This window comes from Thunnus thynnus, chromosome 2, assembly GCF_963924715.1.
Source record: "Thunnus thynnus chromosome 2, fThuThy2.1, whole genome shotgun sequence".
Taxonomy (NCBI): Eukaryota; Metazoa; Chordata; class Actinopteri; order Scombriformes; family Scombridae; genus Thunnus; species Thunnus thynnus.
Genome location: NC_089518.1, coordinates 5,388,468 through 5,410,590, shown reverse-complemented (window position 1 = coordinate 5,410,590; position 22,123 = coordinate 5,388,468). Strand labels below are relative to the sequence as shown.

Genomic DNA, 22,123 nt, shown 5'->3' with positions numbered 1-22,123 from the left:
TATTACCTTACTCTTGTTATATTTTTATGTTGCATTTGTGAGAGCAAAGACAAATGCTTTGTATGCTTGCATGCTTGGCTAATAAACCGATTCTGATATTTATATGCAGTACGTGTACATATCCTGTATCTATATAGGGTAGGTTGGCTGAGCATACATGCGCTTTTACAGCAACGCCCTGTTACCTTGTTAACAGTTAAGACAGACAGACAGTTAAGACAGACAGACATATTAATACAACTGAAATTAGACAATATACAATGTGCAAGCTCAGTGAAAGCAGTCACGAACAGGAAGAAAATTATAATTGAGAATGTTATTACAGTTTTTTGCTAAGACACATTTCTTGAAATTATACTGTATTTCCCAAAACTCCAAACACACGTGAATAACTGTACACTCATCTTCACAAACCAAACTCTCAACTCAACACCATGTAATCCTACATTGAAACCAAACTTTGCCTTCAGACATCACACAAAAGCCATCAAATACACAAACACTACAGAACAGCCGTTCCACACTAGTGAGATCAATTCAAAACACTACTGTAAAAACCTCATACTGCAATGAATGATGGTGCTCGCGGTTTTCCAACAGAACAACCTATTTACATGATGAACACAATATAAAGATACAACACATGTATACATTTTCAAAATGTTTAATTCCTCAATGTACTATAGTAAAATAAACTGAAATTGAAATATGCAACTGATAAAGAATGTAGAATACAGTAAAATAATGTCCATGTATTTACCAACATAAAAAAAAACAGTTTGCACATAAAGAAAGAAATGACATTTATTCTGCCTCATGGATCCTTTGTTCCAAAACAAGTGAACTGACCCACGGCCCTTTTACTGTATCTATCCATCCTGAGATTCTGAGAAGTGTGTGAGTAATTTTGACTCTCAGTGTTTCCACCCGGGGAATCGTGTGTTAATTTGGTTCCAGCTGAGATGACTTGAGTTAATGATATCAAACACCTGTGCTTTCTAAATGAGCACATGAGTGAAAACAGGGGAATAGATAAATCATAAATCAAATTATGAAAAAAATAATGAAAAAAACAACAACTGCCTACTAGTTAGTTTCAAGCATTCTGATTCTTTTTTAAAAGCTTATTTTTTTGGTATTTTTATTATTCTCTATTATTTTTTCTATATTTCTGAAAGCATACTGAACTAATGTAGAAATGCTAAAACCTTTCCAGCTGCTCCTCAAAAAGGAAGAAATATATATGCTAGAAATCATACAGAATACTGGATTAGTTACTTACTTATTTGTTTATGTACAGTAGGGACCATGTACAATATCTAACATAAATGTTGTCATGTGACATGCTGTACCAGAATTAGCTTATAAAGCTAATTAACATGTGCTGATTGTCTGGGAATTTATGAGTTTTTGCAACCTGGAGTTCAACAATTACAAATTACATATGGTGAAGATTTTTTCTGATTCTGTTAAAGTATGTGTACATTTGACAACTTCTAAGGCAACCAAATCAATAAAGGATTCACTATTTCCCCCACCAGATTTCCTTGTAGTTAAGCTTTTAAAAGGTTGATTAAATTAAATATGAAAAATCTAACAACTAAGAAATGTTAGAGGCAGTTCATTGTCATCAGTGCAGAATCTGTCCTCTAAAAGTCACAGGTTTCATTTCAGTAAACACCACTATGACATGACATCACTGTGGGGTGTGGTGAGAGAAGCAACAGAGAGGAACATTTCTAGTCACAATGATTTTCTATATATACATGACACACAGTCAGCTAAGTGTGTGCAATGTAAATGCAGCTGAATGCAAAAGAAAAAAGCAGGTGCATGATGTTAGATAAGTCAAATTAGTGGTTTAATCCCACAGTGACTGCACTCATGTGCACTGACTGACATGTACCAACAGCTGACAATAGTATACAATTTTGATTGAAGTCTTATGACCTGATGAGAGTCTGTGAAGTTTGACTTTGACCTTAGACTCATGTGACAGACCACCTTAAAATACCACCTTAAGTATCAAGAAGTACTATGTAGCATAAAATGGAAATACTTAAGTACAAGTACTCAGAATTGTATTTTACTGCAGCACCAGTGTAAATGCACTCAATCCTCTTTATTCGGACTGCAGTGTGATTTTCCTCCATGAACCACAACACAAACTGAAAGACAAGAAGAAAGAACTGTGACAAAATATAAGCCTGTGTTCATTGCAAATACATTTCTTGCACTTACTATGTCGTCTTTTTAAGAGTCACACAAACGTCACAGCCGTACATGAGTGTGGACAAAATTTTAATTTTAAAATTTTGATGTTATTTGCTACTTTCACTGCATAACATTTTTAACCAACATCAGTTCAGTATCAAATATCCATTCCTTCTCAGGATTTTAACCCTTCGAATGCCAGTTTGTTTGCGCAATGCGCTTGTTGAAAAACAACCTTAAAATCAACTATTACCCATATTTGCAGTGCTAGTGTTTTCTCTTATATAATGAATAACACAGTCTGGGATATGTAACTAATAAACAACAACACTGATTATTATGCATTGTTATTTTTGTGCAGGGAAAGCAAAATAGACAAAACTCCCTCTCAGCTTGTTTGTGGCCAAAAATGGCCACCTTTTGTTTACATTCTGAAAATGCTATAGAAACACTATATATTAATATTATTTTCTACTTTCACTGTTTTTTTTTTTTTTTATTGGCATCAGTCCTGATCATGGAATCCAAAATTTTATCAATGCCAGAATTTTAACCCTTTAAATCCACATCCATCCACTCCTCACACCTCCGCCTCCCATGCAGGTTTGTGTGGGTGCAGAGTAGCTGAACCATCTCCTCTGTTATAAACAGATTAAAGCAAACCTCAGGCTGCTGATGCGGGCGACTGCATGCAGGGTGGGCCCTGGGGTGGCACCAGTAGGTACTGGATTGTACCACACAATTCTCCCATTAAGAGACATCCACCCAGCGAAAGCTCCCCAGTCTCCGTGCAACCCAGTCGCCTGAAGAAAACGTTGGCATTGAACGTTTCTGCAAACCACAGACACGTTGAATGTATGTTTCAACACGTGTAATACGTATCATATCAACATTTCTACAAACATTTCTATCCGTTCAATAGGCCTAATGATGTTTTATGATGTGACAGCACTGTGGTTCAGGTCTGGTTAGGTTTAGGCACAAAGACCACTTGGTTAGAGTTGGGGAAAGATCGTAGTTTGGCTTAAAATATAAATGTCTCACTGAAAACACCTGGTTTTCTGCCAGAAAAACAGCTGCAGATGTCCTGACGTCAAAACTGAAAACACCCGCCTGTGTCGGTGAGACGGGAAGTGGGCACTGATTTCGATGTGGTTTCGAAGAAACTTACTAACCACCCACCTGCCCCTCCTCCTCTTCCTCCTCTTCCTCCTCCTCCTCCTCTTCCTCAACTCATAAAGATCTCGCGTGAACTACGTCACTTTAGAAATGTTGAGATGGTAAGATTTGTTGAAATGTTAATATGCAACATATTTCACGTGTTGAAACGTAGATATTCATCATTTCTGTGGTTTACAGAAACATAAACTGCCAACGTTTTATTCTGGCGACCAGGCTGCTTCTACTGGTTCCACCATTAGCTGCTTGGCCTCAACTGCTTTGTCTGTATCCTCTTCACCCCCTGAGGAAGAGGAATCAGGCACCGGCTGATATTCTTCATCGTCACCTGTGATGCTGTCATCCTCTGAGGAGGATGTGTCCTCATCATGGGTGGACGATGTCTCTTCATCATAGGTGGATAGAATAGAATAGAAAAATCAGAAAAAAATGTACACCCTTGGGTAATTCTGTCATTTACATTAACACAGCTAAAATGGTCAAAAAAAAGAAAGCGAAGTGGCCACAAATGGCCAACATAGAGACCAGAGGGTTAAGATAGTTGTGATGCAACTCCACAGTATACATAAAATAACATAATGTACATTTACTCCTGTGCTGCACTTTGTACATTGATTGATTAGTTTGTTTATTTGAGTGTCTTGCACCATATGAACTTACAAGACATAGAGAGCAACAACAACTGGGACAGTCACATGACAAATCTTAATACACAAGAGCACATTCAATTTACATGCCAGAAGCAATAATAATAAACTTTATTTATATAGCACCTTTCAAAAGAGCATTCCAAAGTGCTTTACTAAGTAAAAAAAAGTTTAAACAGTTCAACACTCAATTGAAGAGAGAATAAAATAGAATAAAAAACCTGAAATATGATCAAATAAAATAAAAACAGTAAAAACAAAAAAACCCACATAAAACATTATGGAACTGGAAACATAAAACTTTGAGTTGAGATGAATTAAAGGCTTTTTAAAAAATGATTTGGCAGCTCTGATCTTCAGGCAGGGCGGCGTCACAGAGCTGAAGGGTCCTGACTGCAAAAATCTTCAACCAGGACTCAGGAACAGCTGGAAGAGTTCTTCCTGAAGGAAGAGGAACAGCTGGAAGAGTTCTTCCTGAAGGAAAAGGAACAGCTGGAAGAGTTCTTCCTCATGATGTTTTTTCCAGTGGCGGCTGAGTGCTGAGTGGCTGCTGCTGGACATGGAGCTCTGCGGATGCACCAGCAGCTTCTGATGTGACTCGCTTCTTGTTTTCTTTCATTCTAACGCAGTTCTTCACTTTGTACTTATTTCACTTTGTTTATACTCTGTAAAAAAATAATATTACTGATTTTTTTAAAAAAATCCTCAATAAAGTACAAGTGAAAAAAACAACAACTTTGTTACAGAAACAAGAGAAAATGTAATGTGTTACTTCCTGTTTGAGTATTTCCATTTAATGAGTTCATCATCTATAATTTCACACTAATCTTTTAAACATCAATGATCTTCAAAATGAATATGTTATACATATGAACCTTTTACTTTATGTTATTATTATAAACTTCATCATCAGTGCAAATGCAGATGCAGTAAGAATTGAATAACTATGTAAATTTAAGTCAAAGGTTAAAAAACAAGAAAAAGTGAATGAATGCAGATAAAGCATTATAAGTTGGTGATTGGATCATTGTGGGAGAAATGGTGACAATAAATGATTCACTTAACTTCACACTTGAATGAATCGTGATCATTAACTGGCATCACATCATGTCAGTTAAATGTTAAAGACACACTGAAACCTGAACACGATGAATTCACTGAATGTGAATAAATCATTCAAACTCAAATAATAACACATAAAACTACATTTCTGTCTTTTTTCAAACCTTTGCTGTAATATATTGTCCAGTCTGAGGCTGAACAGCAGAGACAGCCTCAGGCAAAGGTCAAATAGGTCAAAACCTTGAAAAGGTGGAAAAGAAGTCAAAAATGTAAAAAGGTGAAAAATGTCTTCTTTGACTGTAGTGGTCAAACCTTTAAACGTGTGTCCCAGTGACTTCACTTCCATAATGTTGGAGATAAGAACGGTCCTTTTTTAGTCCCTAGTATGTGTTAAATTCCAAAAACGTTGAATCATTTCAGTATTGCAGCTCAATAGTATCTTTCATCAATGTTTCTGTAAAAAAAAATAAAAAAAATCCCTTTTGTCAAACAAATATTATGATTGCCAATTTAAAAAGGTAATTTAAAGCCACTTTGGACTAACATTACCATGTTGTGCCAGCAGATGGCCACCTTTAGCACTGTTTTCTAAAGTTCAGACCATTAAACAAAAACTCGCAGCACTGTTATAGTTGTTTAACCTAATTCTGAAGGACCCCATTCACTGCATCCATTAGTCAGAGAATTTGGTTCTTAAATGGAAAAAAAAAATGCAATTTTACCTCAAAAGTTTTGTCCTGGTTTGGAGCCAACAACACTGTCAACAGTTTTATTTCTGCTGAAGAAACAGTCCTTCTGTGACAGTGTGTTCTGCTTTGTGTTATTCTGGTGAACTGACCCTTTGATACATTACATACAGAAACATTCCCCAGACATTAAAAAACATAATTAGAGAGAAAAAATGAACAAACTCCACACCAGACCACATTTGACTTCAGATTATATAAATATTTATTTCTTTCATTTCAGCTCTGGTATATCCACATGCATGCTAAACATGGTGGTAAAGATGTTTGTCTCCTTAGTGTATATAACTCATATGTCGTCTGAAAACAGTCTGTATCAAAGATAGCTAGTCTAGGTAGTTACTTGTTCTAGAGTTCCTTCACAAGACATCAGAGAGAGAATGATCGAAACATGACACCCAGCTTGCTTATTGTTTACTTCTCAGTACTGGTGAAGGGAAAGCAGAGCTATGTAATGTTTCAAAAAAGGCAAACAACATGAGAATTTGATGATTTCTGGTTATCCCGCATCCCTCCAATCAATCAATTCTTGATTTGTTCCTCAAGCTCAATAGGTTTGAAAAAACAAAAACAGTCATTACAACACAGTTTAAGATCTCCAGTATTAATACTCCCTGGTATCTGCTGTAGATATATTTGTTAAATATTGACACTTATGTATGTGTATGTGTGCAGGTCAAGTAGAGAAACATCCTCCACCCCTGTGGGAGAACTGAGAGGCTGAAACAGTGGGAGCAGGCTGAAGAGAGGAGCCACAGAGAGCAGCTTTCCTGAGAGACGACAGCGAGAGAGGCCACGGTTACATCCAGGGTTCCTACAGTTTCCCTGACAAACACATCGCTCTCCAGCTGAACAGCCCTCCTGGGTGTGTCATGTCAACTATGACCTACACCGTGGGGCCATAACACTGTCTACAAGTAGTTTTGTACATCCAATCCTATATGTAGGCCCGGTGAGGATAGCAGCTTCAATAAAGGAAAAAGCTGAGGCTAACCATCAGGGATGCACCCATCACTCATCACCCACAGCTGTACTTATATTCATTCAGTCATGGCAGGCCACTCAGTTGGTACTGGAATTGGTGGGGGAGTAAAAATGTAATTTGGATCAGTGCATCCCTTGTTTCTGCAATATATATATACACAGTATATGGTATATGGAAGTCCACATATGCCAATATTAAAATAAAATATTTGAATCAAATTGATTTTCTTTTTCCATTTGAGTGCAAAATAAAAACGCAAAAATTAACATTTTATCTTCATTTTCTACAATGGAAATAAAAAAGGAAATTTAATTGGCAAATAATTTTCAGTACAATATCAATACTACCATAATAATATTGAAATTGAATGTAAAATTGGCTCTTTATTCTCACTTTCAATTTGGCAGCCGATGCGCAACTTAAAAGGGATTCTCCAGTGATTTAGTATTGCACTTCCTCATAGTAAAAGATTGGTCAAAACTGGATGCAGAGATATCATTTTAGTATCTAGTATAGGCTGAACTCTAAAGTCACTGGATCCTACATTTCCCACAATGCAACGGTTTCCTTTTTTGGACTTTCCCCTCAGAATCTTACTGGATATAATATCAGATTGGCTGAAATGCACCAATCATTGGACCATTCCATCAGCCTGGTTTGTGGCTAGGGTTGACCAAACCTGGGCTTGTTTTTATAGAGGTTTTAAATTTGACTTTGGCAGCTGTGGATTTCCATAGATTTATATATTTATAGCTCCTGAACATTTATCAGATATTTGGCAGGTTGTCTTTTCACCTGTTCTGGGAATTTTTTTTCTCCATTTGCTATATTTTCTGTCCAGCTGGATCTAGTCTTGGACGATGTTATATTAAAAGGAACAGTTCAACATTTTGTAAAGTACACTTGTTCACTTTTTCTTGTCTGTACACCAAATATGAAGTACAACTGACAGCCAGTTAGCTTGGCTTAGCCTTGCTCTGTCCATAGATAATGTTTTGATCAATCAGATGTTCGGGCACAAACATCACATCATATATATGATATCTAATCAATTTTGTTACCTTTGGACAGAGCCAGGCTAACTTTTCTGTTTCTAGTCTTTATGCTACACTAAGATAACTAGGTTGACCATGATGTCAGCCTGAAATAATTGATTTTGTGCCTACAGTATACAGACCTTCTGGTTTGTCATGTGAACTATTACTTGGTAGGGTTGAAAAGGTTGCAGATTCCTGTCCACTTAAATAAAAGTTCAGGAGCTACAATCCAGTGCACATAAATGCTCTACTTTTTCCTTCATTTACAAACATATTGTGTTAGTTAAAGGTTATTATGCACAACAATAAATATCATCTGTCAAATGTCAAACAGGTCAAAACCTGGAAATCACTACTTTTCCAAGAAATTCCCTGCCCTTTCCATGTGTAGGAACCCTGCAAATAGAGTAAACGAAAAGGAAACATACAACAGTTCAATATTTGACACAGCACTCAGGAATTTAGAGGAACATGTGTACACACACACTGAGTGAGAGGTAAGATCTCTTTCCTGTACAAGTTAGCAGCTATATACAGATCACAAAACCATGGGGACAAGCCATGTCAGTCAAATAGCACATATACAGGATGGGCTCGCTCTGTTTCAGAGTTCTAGATAAAGAAGTTTCAAATTCCTTTGAAATCATTCAAGTTGTATGTATTTATAGAATCATCATTAGCAAGTTTGCACAAGAAACTTGTAGGAACTGTAAATGCATATTGACTCCCAGGTTTCATAACACAGCGTCGTCCATTCATGCATAGAGGAACCGAGAACACAATGGCTACATAGCATACTGATACAGATCATGGTGCTGCGTGGAGGTGTCTCCATGAAATATTAAAATCACATTTCTTTTAAAAATACTCAAATAAAAGCAAAGCCTGCAGTGAGAACTCAATGAATGAAGTGGTATTTACTGATCAATAAACATGGATATCAATAGATGTCTATCAATGAACTGATAGAAATATTTAGTCATAGCTCAGTGGTACCAGACTCTGTTTTATGAACAGAAAATATTATATTCAGTGTTTGACTGCTACCTGACAGAGGTCATTTGAGTTCTTCTAGATAATGGTTGATTGTAATTTTGCTGACAAAAAAAAAAAAAAAGAAAAGAAAAAAGAGTGATGAGATAAAAAAGAAGAGAATGTGGCTGTAGAACGGGAGACGTTGGTCCCAGATTCAGGCCTGCGACATCCTTTAAATGTCAATGAACACCACTCCTTATCCTCTTCCCTCTCCGTGTACCTTACACTCTCTATCCTGTCCATTAAAAGGGTTGGACTGAGCACAGCAGTGTATGCGGAGTGTGTGTGTGTGTGTGTTAATTCAACTCTGTACACACAAGTGCTGCATTTGGCGTGTCGAACCTCTGAATGACCAGGTCTACTTGTGGAACCTTTGAAGGTAAAGGGTGGAGTCGTCAAACAGCGGGTTCTTCACCTCCATTTCCCCTGTCTGCGGGAGGGCAGAGAGGGAGAAAGGGATTCTGGGTAATGCGGTTCATTATCAGAAATGAAATGTTTTCATTGTCTACAGATTCATATTTATTTTCAAGCCGTGTTAAACACTTAAGTGTCCTCCATTGATTGATATGAAACTCATAACTCAGTTTTTTAGTGCAGCTTTAAAGTGATGACATTTTTGCCAGAAATTATGACTAGTATTCAGTTTATTATCATAGTTTTGTTAATTGCTGTCATATTAGAAAACAAATTCCAAACTGAAAAACCTTGCTCTAATGTGTAAATACTGCATCAGAATATATTTGAGCTTCCTACTGTCATCCATTCAGCATCCCATTCATATTTGTGGTCTGGATGACACAAAAAGATATAAAGTCTAATTTTCAATAGAAGTGGAGCTCATAGTGCTTACTCACTGGTGCCAATCCAGGACACTCATACACTGTGAAATCTCCGTCCTCATTCTCCTCGTCTGTCGATGCTCCTGAGTCAGGAACTTTTGGCTCGTCCCTGTGCCTGCAGAGGTCACACACACACACGCACACACAAACAGAGTCATGAAATATTCAACAAGGATGACACTAATTTAACGAGGCAGTGAGGGCAAAGAGGAACAAGAGACACAAGGGGCAGGAGACAGACACGCACGCCTGAGAAAGATGAGCGTGTCTGGGTTTGGAGGGTGACTCACTTCTCCAGGGAGAGCATCTGCTTCTTCTGGTGCTGGTAGTGGTACATCTGGGCACTGTGGGCCAGCCTCTTGTCCCCAGGCTGGAGCACACCCAGGGGCAGAGGGGACATGAGAAAGTCAGTAGTGTTCATCCAAATCCAGAGTTCAGCATGTGTTTATACTGCACGTGTTCCAGGACAGGTATGTATGCTCTTTGAGGTCTTGCATAGATACAACTACTTGGCTGTAAACAACTTGTGCTACCTAACAAAAGATCACGCTCACAGGGATCCAACATCAACCCAAGCAAGCATAAAATTAAAATATTATATTTATTTTGAACCAGTGCCAGACAGATTTAATAACTACTTCAGTTTCATTAAGCTAAACAAAACACACCACACCATAACTCACATTTTTTATTTTCATCATAATTAGCTGCTGTTTGCTTAACTAGCTTAGATTAGAAATGGCAATATGATTAGTGGTATGTAATATGATCTGTTACTACAGTCATTATTATTAAAACATACAGAAATATACTGCATTTATTTGTTTCTGGGTCAATTGAGGGCAGTGCAACAAGCTGAGAGCACAGCACTAACATATTATCACCTTTAGAAGCTGCTGTGGTGAATGTGCTACAGTAGCTAACAGCTGCTTATTTACACCCCCAGCAGACGCAGAGCTACAGCAGCATTCATCATGTCTGTGTCAGCCTGGTGAATATAAAGTCCAATATTCACTCTCCTTAGTGTTTTTATTGGTGGGTTTATCAAGGCTTTTTCACTGAAAACTGCTTCCTGCTGATGCTGGAAAGCAGATGAATGAGAGTGGGTTGTGGGTTAGAAAACCAAAACAATTAGCTAAAAGAGGCTAAAAGAGGCTAAAAGAGACTAAAAGCTCTGTAGGGGAAATGCAGAATTGGTGATTAGTGACCCCTTTCTCATTATACATAGTAATTTGATCCATTGTAAATATAAACTTTGATAAGTTTCTGTGGTGGAAAGTAACTAAGTACCTTTACTAAAGTACTGTACTTAAGTACAATTTTGAGGTACTTGTACTTGTCTTGAGTACTTCCATGTCCACTACATTTCAGAGGGAAATATTCTACTTTCTACTCCACTACATTTATTTGACAGCTTTAGTTACTTTTCAGATGAAGATTTGACACAATGGATAATATAACAAGCTTTGAAAATACAACACATTGTTAAAGATGAAACCAGTGGTTTCCAACCTTTCTGGCTTTTGACGTCTTATAATAAGCAGTGTGTAGTCGGGGTCACATTTCACATGTCCTCTCCCATTAATCATCTCAGATCTATCTGCTGACCCTTTGGAGGGGCCCGACCCCTAGGTTGGGAACCACTGGACTAAACTAGCTAACTGTATATAAAGTAGTGTAAACTAGCTCCACCTCCAGCAGCTACAACAGTAACATGCTGCTCTAACACTGATGCTTCACTATTAATAATCTAATGATGTCATATATAATAATATATCAGTCAGAGGCACCAAACCACTACTTTTACTGCAATACTTTAACTACATCAAGCTCATAATACTTATGTACTTTTACTTAAGTAGAATTTTTCATGCAGGACTTTTACTTGTAATGGAGTATTTTTACATTACTGTGTTGGTGCTTCTACTGAAGTACTTCTTTCACCTCTGTGCGGTTTTAACAACCAGTTGAAAGCAGTTTGCGAGGTATAACTACCAGCGTGAAGAAAAACTATATTTAGATTAAGATTTGGATAACTCCAACATTTAACACACGGTTTGCTTTTACCATGTTTTTCCCCTCACTTGTCAGTTCCTCTGTGTACATTAGTACATTTCTTCCCTTGTGGTACTATAGTGATTTTTTTACTCACCAAATTGTCAAAGGTTTGAGCTCTCATCAGCCCATATGCAGGGTAGTCCACTTTCTGTGTTAGACGCACACCTTTCTGCAATCTGTAAAAAGAAAACCAGTTGTTTAAAAGTCCAACTATATTCAACTTTTTACTTTTCCCTCCCACAGCAAGTGATGCGACTTCTTTTTGGAGTATTTCACCTGCAATGCAAGGCTTTCAAGAGATGCAGCACACTCTATCATGTGACTTACTAGAATTCAATTCCTGTGACATTTTTGACTGATTAGCATCTATTACTGTCTCTTTTTAGCACTGCGGAGCGCCAAAGAAATACATTTGCAAATTCTATGTATGGTGGTTTTAAGTTGTGGTTCAAATTATGAATGCTCCATGAATACTGTATCTAAGTGATGTTAAAAAGAATAATTCTCAAAATTCAATTATCTTCTCCCAAAATATGTTCAGAACTACACCGGTTATTTCACAGATTATTACAATTGATCAACTTCTTGGTGATTTATAGAAGAATTGCTCATTTTTTTAAAATTGAGAAATTATTTTGGAGGGAATTCATAAGTCTTTACAGACAGTATTACAGAGATCAAAGACAACATCAAGATCAGTTGACTAGTCATGGTTAGTACCTGAGTAATTCTCAGTGTGGGTCTGAAAGATACAATAAATATTAAGTGATGAAGATTGAAGTTGTCCGTGTTGACTCAATATTCAACATGTACTGTATTTGATTATTTTTATGATTGGAGTTTTAATGTATTACTGACAGATCAATAGTCTATATCCTGACAGGGAAGGACAGAAGCGTAGACACAGAGGAATACATGTCTTACCTGACCCAACAGGCCCCCGCTACGATCAAAGCCAGCGAGCCCGCCACGATGAAGACGCTGCTCATGACTGAGAAGAAATACATACAGAGAGTCAGAGGGAGAGAGCGCTGCGCAGATCTGAAGGTGTCAGAGGAAGACATGATGTTTGAAGCAGAACGCTGGGCTCAACGAGGAGCTTCTCAGCGTCAGTGATTCTGGAAGAGGAAATTTTGGCTGTGGAGGATCAACAGTAAAAAAAAAAAAAAAACAGCACTGATGACAGTAACAGAGTGTGGCAGAGCTAATTGACAGCAATATACAAGTTCTGTTCTACACAAACCCATAATAAATTTGAGGTCAGTCCCGAGATTTGAAAGCATGCAGTACTAATATTTCATCAGACAAAGAGTTCATTTAACTGAACTGATCCAAATTTCCAAAGTTCTTTGAATGTTTGTTAAGTTGGGTTTTTCAGTAGCACAGAAAACAGATTCATTTTTCCCATCATTACCATTCCTCCTGCCCCTTTCCTAGGGATGAATACTTTTTCCATTGCAAAGAAGAGATTTAAACTTAACAGGACTTGTTGTTCTGCTAATAACCATTATCTGGGAAAAAAGTTCAACCTCTAAAATCACCTTCATCCCCTGGTTCTGCCTTGACCTCTTGACTTCTTCCCGCTGCAGTTAGATACATAATTTATTATGTCCATGAGGTGGTTTGTGTCTTGTGCTACTGACTATCTGCTCAACTGATGACTCTTTGTATACTCAGATACATCCTGAGGCTAACTGCAGTTTCTACTAATCGCAGTCTCCACTTTTACACACAAGTAAACAAAAGCAGCTTCTCATTTCTAGCTGATGACCATGGATGTAATCTGCTGAAACGATGAGATCTGATCAGCTGTAGCTTGCTAAAAACTTGTTTTAAAACAAGAACCCTGTAAAAAGTATCCTAAACATGCAGTTGATGGCAACACCATGCTACATGATGATATGCTAAAAGACTGAGGCTAAAGCTACACGTCGCTGACAAAGAAATCAGTTTCCTCACCAGCTGAAGATCCATGTAGATGACATGGAAATAAACAAACAGTGTTGTTCTTGTATCACAGTGTATGGATAGTTAGTCCTTGTGAAAACTTTGTGAAGATAAATTAGGCAGTGGCTAAAGGACAGAGAAGACTTACTGATGAAAATATGGTCGTTGGAGGGGTAGGGGAGGATGATGGGATCGCTGAGCAGAGCCGGGGTGTGGTTGGTGGTGTTGGGTTTAGCGGTGCTGGTAAAGGACATGCTCTGGCTGGTGGGCTGCTCTGTGGTGGACGCTCTGAGGGTGGGCCCAGACTCACTGAGCTGCTTGGATCTGGGCATGGAGACATCCTGAGAGAGTGGAGCTGAAATAAGGAATGAAGAGTCATTACGACAGCAGTGACAGGGTGGTAAATATGAATATGGACAGCGTAGAGGCCTGTCCAGTACCTGGCAGCCTGGACTCAGTTCTCTGTTCACTGATGACAGCAGAGAGGAAGTCGATCTCCTCATCCAGCTCTGGGTACGTGCTCATCTTGCCTGGAGGAACACAAAACCACAGTCTGCCATTTCTTTTAACACTTTAACGACACAAGGGTCTAGCAGGTTTCTGAGGGCCACTGCTGATTAAGTTCTTTCAGTGCAAGAGCCTAATAATTAAATATTCATGCAATGTGACTATGCAAGGCTGTTCTGACACTTATTTAGCTTTTATTGTTCCAGGATTTTACCTTGTACATAAACTTTCAAGATCTGAGGAAAATAAAAGTTAAATAAAAGTCATAAGTCAAATTGGGCAAGTCTAAAGTATCTCACAGAACTCAGTCCACGGCTCTTGGATCAGCCACAACAAACTTGGAAACATATTGAAAGAGAAAGAAAATGAAACAACAGACAAAAACGATCTCTGTGAGTCACACAGACGAAGGAATATCAGCGCTGCGGTGGTAGCTGCTGCTGCTGAGGGCTGGAAGTCAGAGTCACTTGTCAATCAGTGGATGAAAACAAAGATAACACCACCCTCATGTGGCTTAAAAAAATAATACTGCTGTCTCGATGGTTATAAGGGGCAACTCCACAGATTTACACATCAGCGTGTGTTTCCAGGTGTTGGGGAGTACTGCTGCATACGAAAAAGAAAAGTAGCCTCCAGAGGAAGCTGTGTGAAATCTCTTCATTCACCATCGGTCGGGGCTGAAGACTACAAGTTTGAAAAGTTAAAAAATCTGTGGTGTGGAATTAGAAAGAAGTGAGGTTAGCAGATCTCTGTAGCTCCTCTTCTCTGCTGGAAGCTAACAGCTCCAGCAGATATGTAGATGCTACATTCGCTCCTGCTAGTCATTATATGTATATCTGAGAGATCAATTTAGCCCTAATAAGTTCAGTCAACATGAAAGCAGCGTTTATCCTTTGAGGGAGATCCTGTGGTAGGTGCTTGAACTCTGGTTGGTTCCTGTGTGGCTGTATCCAGCTTTACTTTCAATAAATGAAATCATGAATAATAAATATAGCCACAAGTAGCTATGATTGGAGTCCAAGCATTTGGATGTTTCTTATTTAATTGAAAAGAGGCAAAACTCTTGATTTTCTTTAACATAATTTATTATTGTTGCCATATATGCTGATGCTCTGTTGAGGTATATAAAGCTAGAGTAGAAGACCAGATGCAGATGACTTGAGCAGTTAAAATGATGAAAGAATTTTGCCTCTAGGCCAAGCTGTTTTTGAGATAATGGCATGATTATTACAGCATCATCTTGAGGCCAGTGGGAGTCATTTTATGTGCCTGAGTAGTGGGTGAAATTTGCAAGCCACCTGTCTATTTTAGTGCTCCTAGTTCTTACGGTTTTTGCTGCACAAACACTTTAGCACTGAAAAATAAGAAGAAGAAGAGGAGTGAGAACAAAAATAATAGGAAAGTGGTGGAAAAGTATTCCTTTCCTAAAGTAAAAGCACCAATACAACAATTTAAAAATGCTCCCATTAAAAGTCCTGCATGAAAAATCCTCCTACAGTAAAAGTACATAAGAATGATCAATGTGATGTAGTTAAAGTATTGAAGTAAAAGTAGTGGTTTGGTCCCTCTGACTGATATATTATTATATATGACATCATTAGATTATTAATAGTGAAGCATCAGTGTTAGAGCAGCATGTTACTGTTGTAGCTGCTGGAGGTGGAGTCTTAACTGACACCCAGCATGGAAATTATGAATGAGCATGCATGAGGGATGGGAATGACAGATACTACAGACCTGAGCATTCAAAAGACAAACTTCCTGACTGAACTTCCGCTAAGCTTCATATAAAGTTGGCTAATTTAGTCCAGTGGTGCAAAACCTAGGAGTCAAGTAGCAAAGTAGCATCAAATGGAAATACTCAAGTACAAGTACCTCAAAATTGTACTTAAGTACAGTACTTGATTAAATGTATTTAGTTACATTCCACCACTGCAATAGGATTCCCATAACTTCGCTGCTTGGACCTCTGATAATAAATGGAAGCTAAAAATTCCCTTCAAGAGACAGTCCTAATGCAAAGATTACTTTCCACCTAACATTGCTTACAGTGATAACAGTACATTCAATTCAAAATGGTGGTAACAGAGAGTTGTGACAGCAGTCGGATTGCATTGTGGGTAATGTATAGTAACTGTCCATTATGGGTCTGACAGTGTTATAGGAGTGCAATGCTAAAGTGAAGGAGTTAATGAGTATTCATGTCCCCTCCACCTCCTGCGTGCTGCAGTGCAGAGCAACATCACACTGCCTGGGAGTTTAAAACGCTGATGAGTGGGAGGAAGTCACACAGGCGTGAGAGCTGACTGAGTGACGCAGTGTGTGTGTGTGTGTGTGTGTGTGTGTGTGTGTGTGTGTCTTAGTAGAAAAACAGAACAGAAGGAGCATGTATGGTAAAAGAGGCTGAAGGAAGCACAGCACATGAAGCTGCATGTAAATGGGAGTATGAATGTGTGTGTGAGAGTAGTGAGTTGGTTGGGGTTGTAAATTTGTATTTTTATATATCATAGCACTATTTGGTGTGAGTGGGTATATATGTGTGTGTGTGTGTGTGTGTTGCTCCACTGTCACAGCTGGCTGATCAGAGTGTGGGCGGATGGCAACGAGGAGACAAAGAATGAAAAAAAAAGACAACAAGAGAGAGAGATAGAGGCAGATATGGGTGATGGAGCAGGTCTTTCTCAGAATCATGAATGACAGCATCACCACAGCAACAGGGAGGAGAGCGAGGAAGAGGAGGAGAAAAGAGAATGTGAGCAAAAAAAAAAAAAAAAATCACATAGGCCGCATTGAGATCCAGTCAGTCAGACCACATTCAGAGGTGATCTGGGCCGCATGAGGCCTCATTTATTTAGTAAACGCAGTGTGTCCTGGGCCACACTGAAGGACCATCTACTGAACTGTGATGACAAGTGATGAGGGGTTTTTTTGTGTAATTTGTGTGGAATGACCATTTAAAATATAAGTATCTACAACAGCTTACCCTGATACTGATATTGTTTATGCAGTAATTTTAGATTTGACTGTTGTAAAAAAAAAAAAAATCAGATAAGGTAAGTCATTCAGGAAGCCTTTATGCATTTCATCCTAAGATAGATAAAAACAATATTTAGATTGTCATGTAAAATTCCCTCAATGTCACTCATTTCATCTCACACTGTACAACAGATCACAATCAACCAAACTGAATTATGTCCATGATGTCAGAGACAGCAGATATCTGATCTCTAAAGATTAGACTGTTGTTATTGCACAATATTATATTTTTCCCTGCAGACAACAAATCCCATGAAAAGACCACAACCAACAATGTGTTCAGTCCATCTTTGAATACTCTCTGACTTCCCTATTCTGTCTGTGGCTCTCAGCCTTCTGAAGACACAAACCCTTAAAAAACAGCTCACAAATATATAATTTCATTTTTCAAAAAGGTCCAGTAATTTCCTGAAACAGCTGAGCACTGTAGTTTTTAGCAAGCATTACTCAAACCAGGAGGAAATTTTTGCATTTGTTGGGGACTATTTTCAGTGGCGGATGAATCCCAATTGCTGCTCTAGTGATCAGGTAGCTAGTTTTACTTTCATTCATTGTTGGTTTAGCTATGAACATGGGATGTCTTAACTATAAGAAAAATATAGAACATTATCCTCAAATTAACAGCCAGGCTCTGCAAAGCCATATTTCTGATGTATAGCACTAATAGACAGTTTATAAAAACCTTTTCAGTTGGGGCTATGAAATTACACCAGTTCATTTGACTTGAATGTTCAGTATGATACTGGGGAGCAATGTCACCATATAGCTCATCACACTGGGTTTAAACGCTGTACACTCCTTTAATAGCCTTTTGTGTATTTACAGAAGAGGCTTCAGACCTGAGCAGAAACTCTATGAGAGGAGCAAAGAAAATATAATGAAGGAAGAGTGGCGAGAGAGATAGGTGGCAGGGTGGAGGAGGACACCATCACTGTGACTTTCTTTACTGCATCGGACTGGTCAGCTGGCAGCAGGGCACTCAGTCTACTAGCCAGTTAGTGGGTGAGACTGACAGTTAAGTCCCACTTGGCACAGACTCCAGCCTTTCTGTCTGGGTGGAGAAGGAAATAGGAACTAAAGCCGTCTCATCCAGTAAACATACACAAACAATCTAAAGCTGAAGATGAGACTCACTCTGCTTCCATCACCTTAGGATTTCCAATTGAAATCAATTTAAAACACACACACACACACACACACACACACACACAGAGTATAGTATAAAACCACAACACATAAACATCTCTCTATCTCTCTATATAAAGCAAGTCATTTCTGTCTGTCTATATGTATGTAGGTTTGTCCTTCGCATATTTGGACAACTGTACATCTGATCTACTACATACCTGGCAGGTGGATTGCTGGGGAATCAAGGAAATGCAACGTCGATGTGTGAAGTTGTTTGAATGAGCGGTTCTGAAGAAATATATAAAAAATACCTCATAAACAATTTGCTTCTTCTTCTGCCTGTGGAGTCAACGAGCGGAAATATGGACAGCACCACTCTGCCATTGCAACCCGCATTGTGGTCAGAGGAGGGATTACATCTGTAGTGATAAGAACTACCAGAAAGAATTCACATGAACTTTGTATGTAAGTTCAGGACATAGTGCAGGATGTCTCAGGTACTACAGTTCATCCACTCAACTTCAGCTCAACTCAAAAGTGTAGTCTCCAGATATTCTGCATGTGAGGCGTTTAGGGAGCATCGGTAAATTGTAGTGCCTACTGATAGCCTGCATGTGAGGCGTTTAGGGAGCATCGGTAAATTGTAGTGCCTACTGATAGCCTGCATGTGAGGCGTTTAGGGAGCATCGGTAAATTGTAGCATCTACCAACAGTCTGCATGAGAGGTGTTTAGGGGACAGGCACTGTTCTCAGCCTGTTCTCAACACTGGGAGTCTCTACAGTCATACTTTGGTAAAATACATGACTCATATGTAGAGGAAACACACCGAGATATTTAGCAGATAGTTCAAGCAACACTGGCTGTTCATATTGTTGTCCCATTTGTATCCTAATAATATATTACTAACACTAATAAAAAATTCTTCTATTTTTTCCAGGGTGCTGAGGCAAAAAATATAGAACATAGTCACAGGTGAGTTCTGTATGAACTATGAAAACTGTAACTCTGATGATGTCTTTCGGCTTCTCTCAGCTTGGACACATATTCATTTGTTTTTAACAGAGAGCCTGCACTATAAACTGGGTGCATATTAGAAAGACCTAAATGCAGATTGGGAAGGTCTCATGAACAAACTTTACTGAAATGCATTATGGGTAGTGAAGGAATACAGTGCTTTTGGAGCTTGACCAATACTGACCCTTCATCAATTCATGCAATTAATTAATTAAGCAATTAACCACCAGATTGCAATTTAATTGCAAAGCCCATTCCTGCCCCCTAGTGAAGGAACCATTACCATTTTATACAATCCATGAGTTTATAATACTAATGCTACTGTAATGTGAGGTTTAATGAACATTGTAGGTCTTGTTCATAAGAGGCCACCACCTACCTTTAATGGACTGAGCAGAGTGAGCAACATGCTTCCTCTTGACCACACAGCGGCCATGGGAGTTCTCCACCAGAGGGCGGAGGCAGGGGCCACAGTGGGAGCTGCCCGGCTGGCAGAAGTGTCGTCCTATCCGGGCACAGTCTAATGTTCGAGGGCACAAATGAGATCCTGTGGAGAAAGACAGATAAGAGAATGACTTTACCAAAATATACTAGTCAGAATTCTATTTTCCATTTTTCAGTCCAACAGTCAAAAGGGAAAGAGACAAAAATCTTAATTTCATATTGATCTGACAAACAAAAAACTACTTACTTAAAAAACTTAATTTAGTTTTCCAGTTTTCTGAGGTTAATTTGATAACAGTTTATTATTAATTCTTATTTGCTTCCAGCAGAAAGTTAGATGAACTTTTGGAAAGACAGCAATCAAACATATTTCCCAAAATGTCAAACTATTTCTTGAAATGGAAAAGTAACCTGATGTTACATGTTATGTTGACCATGACATCAGTTGTCCAAAGCTTAATTATGAACCTAAACAATATATTTGGTTTAGTTTGGTTGCTAAACCAAATACATTTTACACAACAAATATTCAACTGTGTTTTTATAGCCAGTGATTATGCAAGCCATGTAAATTACTACATGTTTTATGTTGTGACACAATAAAACTAACAATTACCACAGGCAGTCATACAACAATTCAGTTTAATTAAACACATACATTGTGACCCAGGTTGTGACTTTACAGGACACATTGTGAAGTCTTCCTGTGTATTTAATTATTTTTTGACATTGTAAGACCCCAAATGAACTCAAAGCCACAGCTCAGCAGTCTGCCACCTTGCTATCTAACAACAGAGGTGTTTATTATGTTACATGATTGATATATTTGTCATAGGGTTAGATCCAGCAGTCTAGGGTCTTAGGGTTATGGATCCAATATTCACTTTCAGCTTTCGGTGTGTCAAAGTGATTTGCACAGATCACGACTCAGTGTTTAATGTGATTACTGCATCGTGTTGAAATAGAAAAAGCACAGATTCTTCACAGACAGCATTTTGATTTCATCTATTTTTCTGCTTTCCAAATTCATTATTACAGAGCAAAGTGCGTGTCAAATGTGTGTTGCTCTCATGAGAACTGAATTACCTGCAGGGAACATTAGAGTGGCCTTATCCCCACATCAGGATGAGGTACACGCTTTTATTCTGAAAAGTCTGACATCCGTTTCACTACAAAATCAACACTGGAAATGTAATTCTCACAGGACTCACAAGTCAAAGCAGCCATTTCAAAACTGAGTAAAAACTGTGTATTTGGGTCAGAGGTTAGAGATGATAGCTGAGTGTTATTACAAAGCTTCTGAAGGAAAATACTAGCTTGGAAAATGTCCCTCTGAACTTGAGAACAGATGAGAGCGGGCAGCCTGACCTCATCTGGGCTGCCTTAGTGATTTTGTTTTGTTGCTGGGGGAGGCCAGGGCGGCCTGTCTGGTGTGATGTATGACGGTGTATGAACAGGAAAGGACGTTCCTGGAGGGTTTATAGGTTAGCAGGTAAAGGCAAAGACAAGACAAGAGTCAGGCAACAGAACAAACACACCTCAGGGGATAACAGTCTAAAAGGAGACATTCAAGGCTCAAGCTAACAGCAGGCTGTATGGTCTAGCACCTTCATACTGTAAATGGTAAATGGATTGTACTTGTAAAGCGCCTTTTACACTATGAGCCACATTCACCCATTCACACACATTCATATGCTGAATGGGTACAGGGGCTATCATGCAAGGTCCCAACCTGCCCATCAGAGGAAACTAACCATTCACACACATTCACACACTGATGGCACAGCCATCAGAAGCAATTTGGGGTTCAGTATCTTGCCCAAGGACACTTCAACACGCAGATCGGAGGAGCTGGGTATTGAACCACCGATCTTTCGATCCTCCTGAGCCACAGCCACCTTTATGTTTGCCAGAGGTTTCTACTTCTTAAGGTCATTGAGCACTACAGCATTAAAAGTGACAACAGTTAAAACAAAGATCTACAGAGAGAAAGTCTATTGTCATTGCCAGAAATATCTGACATGCAAATTCTGTAAATTCAGTTTGGGGAAATGTGCCTATTCGCTTTCTTTCTGAGTGACACGAGAAGGTTGATATCTCATGTCTCCTGGAGTCAGGAGGTGGTCAGCCTAGCGTAGCATAAAGACTGGACACAGTCTTTATGTCAAGTCTCAGCTGGAGTTAAGAAAAACACACCTAGAAATACCTCTGAAGTTCCCTAATTAACACGTAGTCCAACACATG

At 38.7% G+C, this 22,123-nt stretch overlaps 1 protein-coding gene and 1 long non-coding RNA gene across 2 annotated transcripts in view; both read right to left on the bottom strand.

Annotated features, from left to right (window-relative positions):
• Positions 1-1,452: 1,452 nt before the first annotated feature.
• Positions 1,453-3,770, bottom strand: LOC137190854 (uncharacterized). The gene is made up of 3 exons (XR_010930307.1): positions 3,268-3,770; positions 2,878-3,045; positions 1,453-2,168 (listed from the first exon to the last, which is right to left on the bottom strand). It is a non-coding gene; the product is annotated as an uncharacterized lncRNA (long non-coding RNA).
• Positions 3,771-6,029: 2,259 nt separating this feature from the next.
• npdc1b (neural proliferation, differentiation and control, 1b) overlaps positions 6,030-22,123 on the bottom strand; it is a 39,293-nt gene continuing 23,199 nt past the window's right edge. The window contains exons 2-9 of the mRNA XM_067600536.1: positions 19,815-19,982; positions 14,190-14,279; positions 13,898-14,104; positions 12,727-12,793; positions 11,897-11,978; positions 10,035-10,114; positions 9,760-9,859; positions 6,030-9,335 (exon numbers count right to left, since the gene is read on the bottom strand). Of these exons, the coding sequence (XP_067456637.1) occupies positions 9,264-9,335; positions 9,760-9,859; positions 10,035-10,114; positions 11,897-11,978; positions 12,727-12,793; positions 13,898-14,104; positions 14,190-14,279; positions 19,815-19,982 (866 nt within the window). The 3' untranslated portion in view covers positions 6,030-9,263. The remainder of the gene's footprint in view (positions 9,336-9,759; positions 9,860-10,034; positions 10,115-11,896; positions 11,979-12,726; positions 12,794-13,897; positions 14,105-14,189; positions 14,280-19,814; positions 19,983-22,123) is intronic.